We start from the raw sequence: 12,195 nt of genomic DNA, 5'->3' as shown, positions 1-12,195 counted from the left end.
ACCTTTTTCTGCTCAAGTAATGTGGCAACTTCACTATTCATCCAACTTGGAACCCTTCTCTTGGAGTATTTTTTTAATGGTATATACGCATTCAAGCCATCTGTGATTAATGTTTTAAAAGCGTACCACAGTTCAATTGTATTCATTTTCTGTGCGATATCTACCCAATTAATAGAGGCCATGTAGTACCTTAAGGCATCGTAATTTCCTTTTCTGAAATTAAAACCCATTCCTTTGCCTTTTACTTCTGCTACCTCTCTCGTCATCATCCACCGTAGAACTCCGTGATCACTTCCTGCTACTGGTTCCTCTACTGTCAGAGCCCTGTTATGTCATCTGTTTCATGTGTGATGATGAGGTCTAGGATATTCTTTTCTCTAGTACTTTCCCTGACATGTTGATACAAATAACAGTCATCTAGTTGATTTAAAAATTTTGTTCCCCATGTCGAGTTTCCTTCCCATTTACTCCAATCAATTAGAGGCAAATCGAAATCACCCATAATAAGGCATTGACGCTTACTTGCCCATTCCATATTGTCAAGGATGTCAAGGTTCGTCAAACCTATATCCAGGATGACATCCTGGACATAGGTTTAGAAAACAACGTCACTTATGTTTTTCTGTCGTGGTTATGTTTTAGTTAGTTTTAGTTTTTTACTTATGTTTTAGGGCCGTTATGGTCCATCTAGTAATCCTGACTGTGTTTCTGTTCTGGCTCTTGGAAAACAATTATTTTAATCCACCGGTCAACCTAAGGTAACTAATGTCATTTTTAATCGATTAACATCACCCAATAAGTGAATCCGTTCTTCATTGAAAAAGTTGTGGATATTATATTGTACAGAAATTAAATGTCCCAAAGCGAACCTCGGTAACGCGCTTGGTAAAGTGATCCTGCGAAGAAGACAGGACCAGGCAGATGAAACACCTTTATCGACAGAAGCTAACGAACTTTGAGAAAACTGTAAACATCACCACCTGCCTTTAGAGATGCAAGGAATTACGAGTAATCCTATATGTAATCCTGCCATAAATTTGTACTGTAGGACTCCTCGATTATTGCAACTCCAATGCACAGTTCTAGTTGAGATGGAGGCGGAAAAGTTCAGAGAGGAGGGGCTATAACAACCATTTGGTCCATACCTCAAGCTTGAAAGGGGTCTCAAATAGTTTTTCAGCTAGATTTTACCTCAAATCCTCAATTGTTAATGCACTTTTTTGTCATAGGTGTGGCACAGAAAAAAAGGCTAGGAAAGCATTTATTAAATATTCATATTTATATTCAACGTATTCAAATTTTTGTCCCCATTTTGTATTCACCTATCTACATTTTATTATTATTATGGATAGAGACCTCGAAAGCTAGAGGTATACGGATCTCTTTGGACCTCTGTGAAGGTTTGAATACAGGAAGCACTAAAATGGGCTGTACAATGGAAAGTAGTATTGTGGAATGACGAATCACTATACACTCTTCCAGTCAGATGGACGTGTTTGGATCTGGCGAATGCCTGGGGACTGCTTCCGACAGCGATACCTCTAGCTGGATAGCTGTAAAGGGACATTTCTTTGGAAATAAATTGATATTAATAATAATATATGTCCCAACTATAACGTTTACAGGTGGAAGTATTATGATGCGGCATTTTAAGTGGTATTGTTCGATCCACCGGCAGCAATGCTTGGAACTATGAATAATGAATTCTACTTTTATGTTCGGAATGATGGTGTGCGTAGCAATTTCACCTTCCAATACGATGATTCTCCATACCACAAGACACAAGTTGTAGACTCGTGGTTTACAAACAATAGCTTAGGTATATTGCAGTGGCCATCACTTTTTACCAAAATGGTCAAAATAAGATAAAAAAAATTGTAAAAATTAATGGAGAGGTTTCGACATCAATAAAGCATTAATTACAGCGCATATTTGTTTTTGGACTACATGAACTGTGTATCATTATTATGTAGGGTGCAGTATATGGAATGGGAATAACATGTTAACATTAACGCCTATTTACCCCGTCGAATATTGATTTTTGTTTTACATCAGTAATTGTTTTTATACCCTCTCTCTCTCTCTCTCTCTCTCTCTCTCTCTCTCTCTCTCTCTCTCTCTCTCTCTCTCTCTCTCACACACACACACACACCCTTTCATTTTTATTATACTTTTATGATTCCAATTAAATCAGCTTGGCTGTAGCTATTTCATTTTGTCCATTGGAGTTTTGGTTTTTAGTAGAAATCAGATTATGTAATGCAGAATAAATGTCCAATTATTATTTATATGGGTTTTTTCCACTCTCTGGCTGAGTTAGTCGGTCTCAGGCGAGGACAGCTATTTTTATTCCCCCCCCCCATCTTCTGGAAACTCGATTTTTTCGTCCAATAAAACAAGCAAACAGATCAGAGAATGCATGCCATTTATGGGCATATTACACATGGGCGAATGAAGCTGTTCTCGAATAACCCTTAAATGACATTATTTTTATTTATTTTTTTATTTTGCGCTTTTAATTCACCTCGTGGTTTATTTCTCTTTCAGTTCATCTCCCAGTGGTTAAGAAAAAGAAAAAGTGTACAGTCAACCAGCAGACCAGATTCTTTTCTAGAGAAATTTGCTTTAAGTGAGCAACGTGAAGGTCAAGATGGAGATAACAATTCGTGTTGCTACAGGTACTGTTTCCTTTTCTCGAAACAAGTGATACTACTTTAGTAATTTGTAAGAAAAGTTTTGAGCCCACTCAAACAATAGTACATTTCTAAAACAAAAGTTGAAAGATATCTAAGATGGCAATTGCTTTCATTGAAATTCACTACGATTCTTTACTGTTTCTACCGTAGAAACTGCGCAGAAGACTAAATCTTTTAATTCATTAAGATTTCTCTTCCTCTAGAATTTTCATCATGGCAATAGGAAAGATTCGTAATGAATGGGGGAATATTTCATTCAAAACATCCTGAAGTTATAGAATATTTCAATCTAAAATCATATATTTACCAAGAACTACTTTGAATCAATGCTCCGTTTTCTTCTCATTTAGACTTTCTGTTTGACATTTTATACACTTGGAAATTAATCATGCTACGAATTCTACTTCTTTTCTATTAATAGGTTGATAACTTTTGTCTTGGATCCATCTGGCACTATTCATTACCATTGGCTGGGAGTAATTAGCAGCGCTGTTCTCTATAATATCGTTATGATAATAGGCCGCAGTGTCTTCTGGGAGCTACAGAATCTATGCCCCAACGCATGGTACTTTTTTGACTATCTGTGCGATTTCATATACTTGGTAGATATTTTACTTCAGTCACATACAGGTAAGTTAAACAACTGGTATAATTAAAATTATTTTTAAAATACTCATTTCGATAAACATTAGCATTAGTAAAGGCACATGATTCAAGAAAACAAGCTTATATAGCATCAGCCAAAAAAAAAACCCTTCTCATTTCAACCATCCATTCGCTCCAACTGTTTGTCTGGTTCTGCCTTGAATCTATTTAAGCTATCAATTTCTACAACGACAGATGGAAGTTTGTTCCGCCAATCAACCATCCGCTGGCTACAAGCAATCTTCAGCACGTCTCTGTAGAAAACATGTATAAAAGTATAAACTGTCATGAATTCGACAGTAATGTGTTTACATTTGTTACAGCTGATAAAATGGTTGAAAGAACGGTCCATTACAACTCTTAGCTGGCCAGGAAACAGCTCGGACTTGAATCCTATAGAGAACTTTTGGCATCGTGTGGAATCTGCAGTTGCCAAAAAGAAACCAAAGACTCTTCGTGAACTTCAGGAAGCTATAATTCGTGTTTGGAACCACGAACTATCAGTTGATTACATTCAGAAATTGATCTTGTCAATTCCTCGACGGTGTGCTGCTGCTGTCATCAGGGCCACAGGCGGTTCAACTAAATATTAGTTTGCACCTGGTGAACTTTTCATTTGTTTTCCATTTAAAATGATAAGCTGAAGCAAATTGAGGGCTTCTGATAAGATTTCAGCCATAATTGTCGTGTTTACCAGAACTGTTGTATAAAGGTTGCAAATGCTCATTTTGGAATATTTTGAGAGCACTTGTGAAATATTACTTAGCTTTGCCTTAACTATTGATAAATATCTTTTGTTTATATTTCTATTTGTGATACTAGTCATTAATGTAACATACCATCGCGAAAAAGTGTTAGAAATGTGAAATTCCTAGGTGATGCACTTTCTTAATAATGTAATTCATTTAATTTTCTTCCAATTCATCGATGCTAAGCTCTCAAAGTTCTTTAAGTTCTCAAACGAGAACGCTTTCTCTGTTGCAGAATATCTTCACCTTTTGAACTATCTTCTGCAGCATCTAGATTTCGTGTATCTTCTGCTCTCTTTAAAAAATCAGTAATCTGGGATTGTTTGGTTTTTGCTTGATAGATCTTTGTAACTTGCATGGTATGGAGCTAAGTATTTTTGAAGCTCCCTTTTGAACTTTGTGTTATTTTCAATCGAAGGATCTGCATTCAAAAAATAAGATTCTAATTGCTCGGCTAAGTTTATGCCTTCCCGTATGCTTTTTAGTGCAAAATTTGAAACTACAGAATTTTCATCTTTCGCCATCATCCTCTGAATTGATTTAGTTTACTTCCGATGCTATTTTCACCAAATACGCTTTGCCAGCCTCTTTTTCTACCAGTAATTCTTGTACGTCTTCAATAGTCATATCATCAAAACCTTCCCCTTCTACCGACTTAGGAAGTTTTACTATCGCACCGATTCCGTTTTCTGCGGTTCGACCATATTTCCTGAATGAACTAACTCTAACCATATATTATTCTTATTATTATCCGTTTATTAACCACAAGAAACTGTGGGTTACCCCGGTACGGCAGTGTGCCAGGAGGGTGACAGATTTATATACTGAGGTGCGAGGAACCACATGTACAAGAGTATATGCGTGCTCGACCCGAGATATTTACATAATTGAACTTACATACGCTTGAAATAAAAACAAAAATTTATAGCAATAGACATCAGAAGTAAAAAAAAATGCAGCAGGCAAAAAGAACAGGTGTAGGTGATCGTCACAGGTTCAATAGTTGGTAGCAGTACTTGAAGCATTCCTTTCTGTAGAGCTTGTCCTCACAGGTGGTAGATGACTCTCATCGACCGGTGCAATACCACCACTTTGCTTATTGGAGGCTTGAAGTGGTGAAACCCATGTTTAGTCTCTAGAGCAAAGTTTCCGGCATTCCCCCCATACTTCTCTTTCAACCCATGCACGGTACTAAGTACTATAGATTTTGATACCTTTCGTGTTTGGGGTTTCCATTAAAAAAAAAAAAAAAAAAAAAAATTTATCAGGGTTGATGCCCAGTTTATTGTAGATTTGGAGGCAGTTGGCCAGAAACATGCCCCTAAGGGAATCAATGTCTGTAAGCGTAAACCGCAGAAGGTGGCAGGAGTCGCGGCGTTCACCTCTTGTCTTTTTGGGCCAGAGATTAACGGGGATATAGTTGGAGCATCGATTCGGCCTGTGATAAGCCGAGCTAGCATGAGTGCATTTCTTGTCATGATGAAGTCTGCAGGGAGTGGCCCCTAGATTAGCTTGGAGGATGGATCTAGAGATAGTAAAAGGGTGACCCACCACCCTGTTCATTTATCTGAGCGTATAGTTTTCTTATAGTTTTCCAATACACATTTAATGTTGACGGTTTTACTTCTTTGAGCGATAAAGCTGTGATTCCGATGCAGTCCACAATTGAAAAATGATTCCAGGTATTCGATATTATGTAAATTGCTAAAGAGGGTTGGCAAAGTCGATCACCAGATGACTGATGCATGAAGGGCAACTGGGGAGACGCACCCCCCTCATATATATATATATATATATATATATATATATTGGGTAATGAATATTATACTCCGACAATTTCGTGATGTGCAACTAAAAGGCTGCTGAGGTTCTCTTCTGTGCTGTTTCACGTAGTGTTAGGATTGAAATAATTAAAAGCCTCACTTGGAGGCCATCTGCTTATACAGTCCCACTGATTTAAACATATTAAAAGAAACTATATTTAGTAATTACTATCCACTTCCCTTAATCTCAAGAGTTATTAAAAAAAATCAACTTCCGAAATTCTACTCTTCCACTTCTCACATCTGTTTTCTTTTATCGCCCTACCCTTACCACTCCGTTCTCCAAAAATGGATGGTAATGGCTTTGATGTTTGCTGGGCTTGTAGTGAAATCCAGGATGGTGATAGGGAGTCCATTTGAGAGCCAGTAGTGCACACCATTGCGAATTACCTGCAGGTCCAGAGGGAGAACTCCCGCCAGGACTTGGAGTGCTAGGTTGTTTACCGTGCATCAGGTACGGGTTATAGTGAGAAGGATATTACGCTGAATGGAGGTGAGCTTCCTTTGGTTACGAACAATGAGTGCACGATGATAACAGATACCTGCACAGTAGGTTATAGTGGGAATAAATACAGCTTTGTATATCATTTGCAAGGAGCACCGATTGAGGCCCCAGTGAGACCTGCCGATCCTCGCTACCATTGAGGTGTAGTTCCTGACTTTGCGATGAAGTTCATAGAAGCAAGTTTGTGTTTTATGGATCCATGGCCTGTAATCAGGAAAATGGTGTATGAAGGGTAGTCTAGGTGCGAGTAAAACGTGAGCATGGGGTCAAGAATTAACCCAAGGTACTTCATCTCAGTTACCATTTTGATGGTTCTACTAGCAATTTTAATCTGTGGCGGTCTGCTTATTTGAAGGATTCCTTTGAGTAGAATTGAAGTAGTTTTCTCAGGAGACATATGGAGGATGGCCCATTCTTGTAGCTTTGTTAGGGCTTCATTGGCTGTTATGTCCAGGGAAGCTCTGGAGTTTCCAGTGACTGTCAGAATCAGGTCGTCTGCGAAGGCTTGGGTGGAAACATGGCCCAGGTTTAGGTTCAGGAACTCCTCCATGACTACATTCCATAGAAACGGGCCAAGAACAGAGACCTGGTGACAGCCTCTGTAGACATTTCTGGAGACTTGTCGATAGACATTCTGACTGTAACAGTTCTGTTGTGCAGATAGTCTTCTATGCAGCTGTAAAGATTTGCTGGAACACTAGCTTCTCCGAGTCTTCGTAGTATACTTGGCCACCTGAGCAAGCCAAAGGCCCCTACGAAATAGTCAGATATTACTAAGAAGTATATGGTGACTGAATTTTTGACAGTCTATGGGCTGTCGAAGGGCATCTTCTGCCGGACGGCCTGCCCGAAAGCCGAACTGGTTTGGGGACTGGAGGTTTTCACTGTCATAGTGTTTTTCCAATCTGAATAAGAGGAGACGTTCAAATATTTTGCTTAAAACGGGAAGGAGTGCTATGGGTCTGTATGACCTTGGCTGCTCTGGTGGCTTACTTGGGTTCTTCAAAATGAGGCGTAGATTGGCCTCTTTCCAGTCATCCGGGAAAAGTCCAACTTCCAGGCAATGGTTGTACAGGCTGAGGAGGAGATTTGATTGCGTTTCTACGAACTTCTTAATTACTTCTGCTTCAACGAAGTCTAACCCTGGGCTTTTTTTGTTTTTTGTTTTGCCAATGGCAAGTTTTAATTCATCTAAGTTGAAAGGCTTTTCTATAGAAGTGGTGTTGTAGGATGCGTTTTTAGCACAGATTTCTTGTTGCTGGCTGGATTGATCCTCAATCCAGCCAGCAAAAATAAATATAAATCTTTGTTTAGCGGGAACAGGTTGTCCAAGCAACAAGAAATCAGTGTTTAGCGGGAACAGGTTGTCCAAGATGTTAATTACTTCTGCTTCAATGAAGTCTAACCCTGGGCTTTTATTGTTTTGCCAATGGCAAGTTTTAATTCATCTCAGTTAAAAGGCTTTTCTATAGAAGTGGTGTTGTAGGATGCGTTTTCAGCACAGATTTCTTGTTGCTGGCTGGATTCATTAGCGGGAACAGGTTGTCCAAGATGTTGTTTACTGACTCTTCCCATGTGAGAGTTGTGGTGCCCTGCGGGGGGAGTATAGAGGAGATGATCTAATCTCTGGGGAGCTTGTTCGGAACAATGCTGTGCACAACTCCCCAAAGGGGGTGCTGTTTCCAGTCATGGAGACCAGGTTCTCCCATGACTGTTTCTTCTCGGCTCTAATTAAGCTAGTGTAGTAATTTCTTAGCTCTAATTAAGCTAGTGTAGTAATTTCGGTAGTTATTGCATAGGGCATCAACTTCATGAGGGGGCAAAGAACGGCGAGCACGTTGGAATGCTTTCCGTGCTGCATGATCCTGGTGGCAGAGATGTTCCAGTTGGTTGCACCACCATGGGACAGCACTCGGGAAAGGGTGTTTCTTCTTGATTGTTTTGTTACAGACATTGGTTATGATTGATGTTATTTTCCTCTAATGCTGGTTGTGGTTGAGGTTGGTGAGATTAGTGTTTCCAGGAATTTGAAGAGAAGCTTGAACCGTCGAATTAAACAGGTTCCAGTCTGCTTTGTTAATTGCATAGCGGATGATATTGTTGCTAGCCGAAGGTGCTGGGTCTATTGAGCGTTGAAAGTTAAAAGTAATCACACTGTGACGGGAGAAATTTTATTCACAAGGTGGCTGAGTTAGTCGGCCTCAGGTGAGGAGCGCATGGTTTTTTCCTTGCGGAAACTTGGGTTTTTCGTCCAGCAAACAGAAAATCGATCACTGAACATACGCAATTTATAGACAGCATATACGGAGCAATATAGCTTTAGCCGCTAATGCTCCTAAAGACAACAACAACAACAACATCTGTTTTTGGCTAACTTGTTGGATTAAAATGCTCGAATGTGTTTCAGTTAAGCAGCTCTCCTGTATAGAAATCCATAAGAATCCAATTTTATTACTTTTCGCTACAACGACTTTTTTGGTTGTAGTGTTTTAGGCGTGTCAGCAACTTGGCCATGTTATACTGTATGTATTCTGGCCCTCGTGGGTATCACAGTTGTTAGGATCGCTAGCCTCCGGACACTGGGTAGAAAAGACCTGAGTTCGAGTCCCGTCGATGACGTGAGGAATTTTTATGGGCCTTTATCACTCACAACGTAGTGAGTTAGTTGGCCTCAGGTAAGGATAGCATGGTTTTTTCGCGAAATTAGGGTAGTCCAGCAAACAGAAAATCGACGGCAGAACACATGCAATTTACAGACAGTAAGCACGGAGCAATACGGCCTTAGCCGCTAATGCTCCTAAACCCTACTGCAACAACAACAGCATGTGTTCTGTGGCCTATTTGCTGTTTGCCGGGCGAAAAATTGGAGTTTCTGGGAGAAAAACCATGATACTCTCGCCTGAGGCCGACTAACTCAGCCACGTTGTTTCAAACACCCATCAAATTCCTTGTGTCATTGATGGGATTTGAACTCAGGTCTTTTCTAACCGGTATGGGGGAAAACGGCGATTATACCAACTGTGCTGCCCACTATGGCTTTTCACAAACAAGCTTATTTTTTACGATCTTTCACGATCGAACTTTTCTCTGAAATTCGTCTACAAAAACCAAAACAAGAGATTTTTATATTGATCAGTAATCTGTTTAAAAGATTTTCATTAATTATATATTATCGTAGATTTTAAATGAAATAGTAACATAAACAAACAAAATTTAATATTGTTAAATATGTTGGCTATACTAACAGCAAGAAAAAGAGAAACGTGTAAACTGAAAAGTAAACTGCATGCTAAGTAGGACCAAAATTACTTTTAAAGTTATCATTAAATTCTTTATTCGTTTGAAATTATAAAAGAATTGTACAATCACCCAAATGATTACATCTCACCTTTTAAGAAAACTGAGTGAAAACTCTGCTTATAAAGAAAAGTGAAGTACAAATTTAATTAATTATTATTATTTTTTTCTTTCAGGTTATCTGGATCAGGGACTCTTGGTGAGAGATATGGGGATGCTATTCAAAAACTACACCCAGTCTATTCATTTTAAATTAGATGTTCTGAGTTTGATTCCAACAGACCTCATATATCTTTGCATAGGGAATACGTGTGATCAGAAAGTGCCCTGTTCAGTGATAGTGAGAATGAATCGACTGCTTCGTTTCCATCGAATGACAGAATTTTTTCATCGAACAGAAGCACGAACAAGCCTACCATACGGCTTCCGAATCGCTAAACTCATATTTTACATTCTAGTCATAATTCATTGGAATGCCTGTTTCTACTTTGCTATGAGTTACGCAATAGGTATGGGGACAGATTCATGGGTGTACAAGAACGTCAGTGATCCTCGATTCTCTACTCTTACTCATCAGTACATCTATAGTTTCTACTGGTCTACTTTAACCCTAACCACAATAGGAGAGGTACCAGTTCCGGAACGAGACATCGAATATGTCTTTGTTGTTTTTGACTTTTTAATTGGAGTGTTGATTTTTGCCACAATTGTTGGTAACGTAGGTAGCATGATCACAAGCATGAATGCTGAACAAGCAGAGTTTCAGCACAGAATGGACAGTGTAAAACAGTATCTGGAATTTCGGAGAGTCACCAAAGAACTTGAAACGCGGGTTATCAAGTGGTTCGAATATCTGTGGATAAACAAAAAATCACTCGATGAAGATACTGTGACTGCTATGCTACCCGACAAACTAAAGGCTGAAATTGCTATTCATGTCCATTTAGATACTTTGAAGAGAGTGCGGCTGTTTCAAGATTGCGAACCAGGCCTATTGACACAACTGGTTCTTAAGTTAAAACTGCAAGTTTATAGTCCAGGAGATTATATCTGCAGGAAGGGAGATGTCGGGAAGGAGATGTACATTGTAAAAAAAGGGAAACTAAGTGTCGTGGCTGATGACGGGAAAACTGTATTTACTACACTTAATGAGGGAAGTGTATTTGGAGAACTGAGCATCCTTAATATATCCGGTATCAAGACAGGAAACAGAAGGACAGCTAACGTTCGAAGTATGGGTTATTCAGATCTTTTCTGTTTGTCCAAAGATGACCTATGGCTTGTTCTCGCTGAGTATCCAGAAGCTGAGAAACTGCTTATTGAACGTGGGCGTCAGATTCTAATAAAAGATGGTCTGCTTGATGAAGAAGCTGTGAGGAAAGCAGAAATAGAGAAAGAAAGCCTTAAAGATAAGTGCAATAGACTCGAGACAGAATTAGAAAGTCTCCAACTTCGTCTTTCTCGTTTACTCGCTGATTATAAAGCATCAGAGCAGAAATGTAAACAACGACTCTCTAGACTAGAAAAGAGATTTTATAACAACGAAGCGTCACAAGAAAACGTGCAAAAATAGAACCAAGGTGTTATTGTATTTACTTTTCTAACATAATTCTGATATTTTTTTGTTCCTAGCAATAAATCGGCGTTTCTAATCTCCTGCTCCATCCGTTCTCTTTCCCTTCGCAAAATAAATCTTAAATTACGAGAAAAGGGTGTTGATCAATGTGCATCCCAAACTTTTTTGGATCACACCGCCCCTACTAAAAAAAAAAAAAAAAAGCCCTCGCCAGGGCTTTTTTTAGCCCACCAATATAAAGTGAAGCTAAATAACTGAAATGAATATTTGTCTGTTTGCCTCCAAAAACGTAAATGCAGCCCTTCATGTATGTGTGTGAATTACAAAGAAAACTATTTACTGTACTGCACTTTATTCCTTCTTCCTAAAAAATTACAACTACATAAATAAAGTCAGTTATAGTCACTTAAATTAAGTCATAAAAATTAAAGTTAATTACATAAATAAGTCACGATATTAATGGAAATAGTTAATTATATTTTAATATTTAATGCGATGGATGAGCTTTGTGGAGATTTATTAGCTTATCAATATTAAGTTTAATATCTGTAAAAAGAAGTCGTAAATCACCACGTTTAACAACGTCCAGACAATTTCTTTGTTTTGTCAGCAATTGAGATACAGCACTGAAACCGGTTTCGACTAGATATGATGTTGGAAAAGAAATAAGTAATTTTTTTACAATTCCCCACAATGCAGGAGAATGTTCAGGGATTTTCTTTTTTAACCAAAATTCCTGATATGAATTTTGAAATTTTGGCTTCAGTTCAACTTCATTTTGTAACTCAATCAATTCTTCTTCTACAAAACGTTCACCATCGTCATTATTTAAAAAAGGATTTATAACCCAATCTGGAATTTTCAAATTAAGGAGATCTTCGGACCTTTCCTGCATATCTCTGCG

At 38.6% G+C, this 12,195-nt stretch overlaps 1 protein-coding gene across 1 annotated transcript; it reads left to right on the top strand.

The window, feature by feature from the left end:
- The first annotated feature begins 1,692 nt into the window (after positions 1–1,692).
- On the top strand, positions 1,693–11,288 carry LOC150090761 (cyclic nucleotide-gated channel alpha-3-like). The gene is made up of 4 exons (XM_090371305.1): positions 1,693–1,854; positions 2,548–2,678; positions 3,118–3,326; positions 9,892–11,288. Exons 1-4 carry the CDS (start codon positions 1,693–1,695, stop codon positions 11,286–11,288), a joined length of 1,899 nt encoding a protein of 632 aa, XP_090227431.1.
- Positions 11,289–12,195: the final 907 nt, after the last annotated feature.

Source organism: Mastigoproctus giganteus, chromosome 1 (assembly GCF_048544385.1).
Source record: "Mastigoproctus giganteus isolate SK-2022 chromosome 1, ASM4854438v1, whole genome shotgun sequence".
Taxonomy (NCBI): domain Eukaryota; kingdom Metazoa; phylum Arthropoda; class Arachnida; order Uropygi; family Thelyphonidae; genus Mastigoproctus; species Mastigoproctus giganteus.
The sequence above is the reverse complement of the archived record's forward strand: the minus strand, read 5'-3'. Positions and strand labels throughout refer to the sequence as shown.

What these genes read in the sequence shown, in the direction of transcription:
- LOC150090761 (XM_090371305.1), top strand. Translation starts at nt 1,693, where the DNA reads ATGAATAATGAATTCTACTTTTATGTTCGGAATGATGGTGTGCGTAGC. An exon ending in CATCACTTTTTACCAAAATG is followed by an intron (nt 1,855 to 2,547) that starts GTCAAAATAAGA and finishes TTTCTCTTTCAG; the next exon opens with TTCATCTCCCAGTGGTTAAG. An exon ending in AACAATTCGTGTTGCTACAG is followed by an intron (nt 2,679 to 3,117) that starts GTACTGTTTCCT and finishes TTCTATTAATAG; the next exon opens with GTTGATAACTTTTGTCTTGG.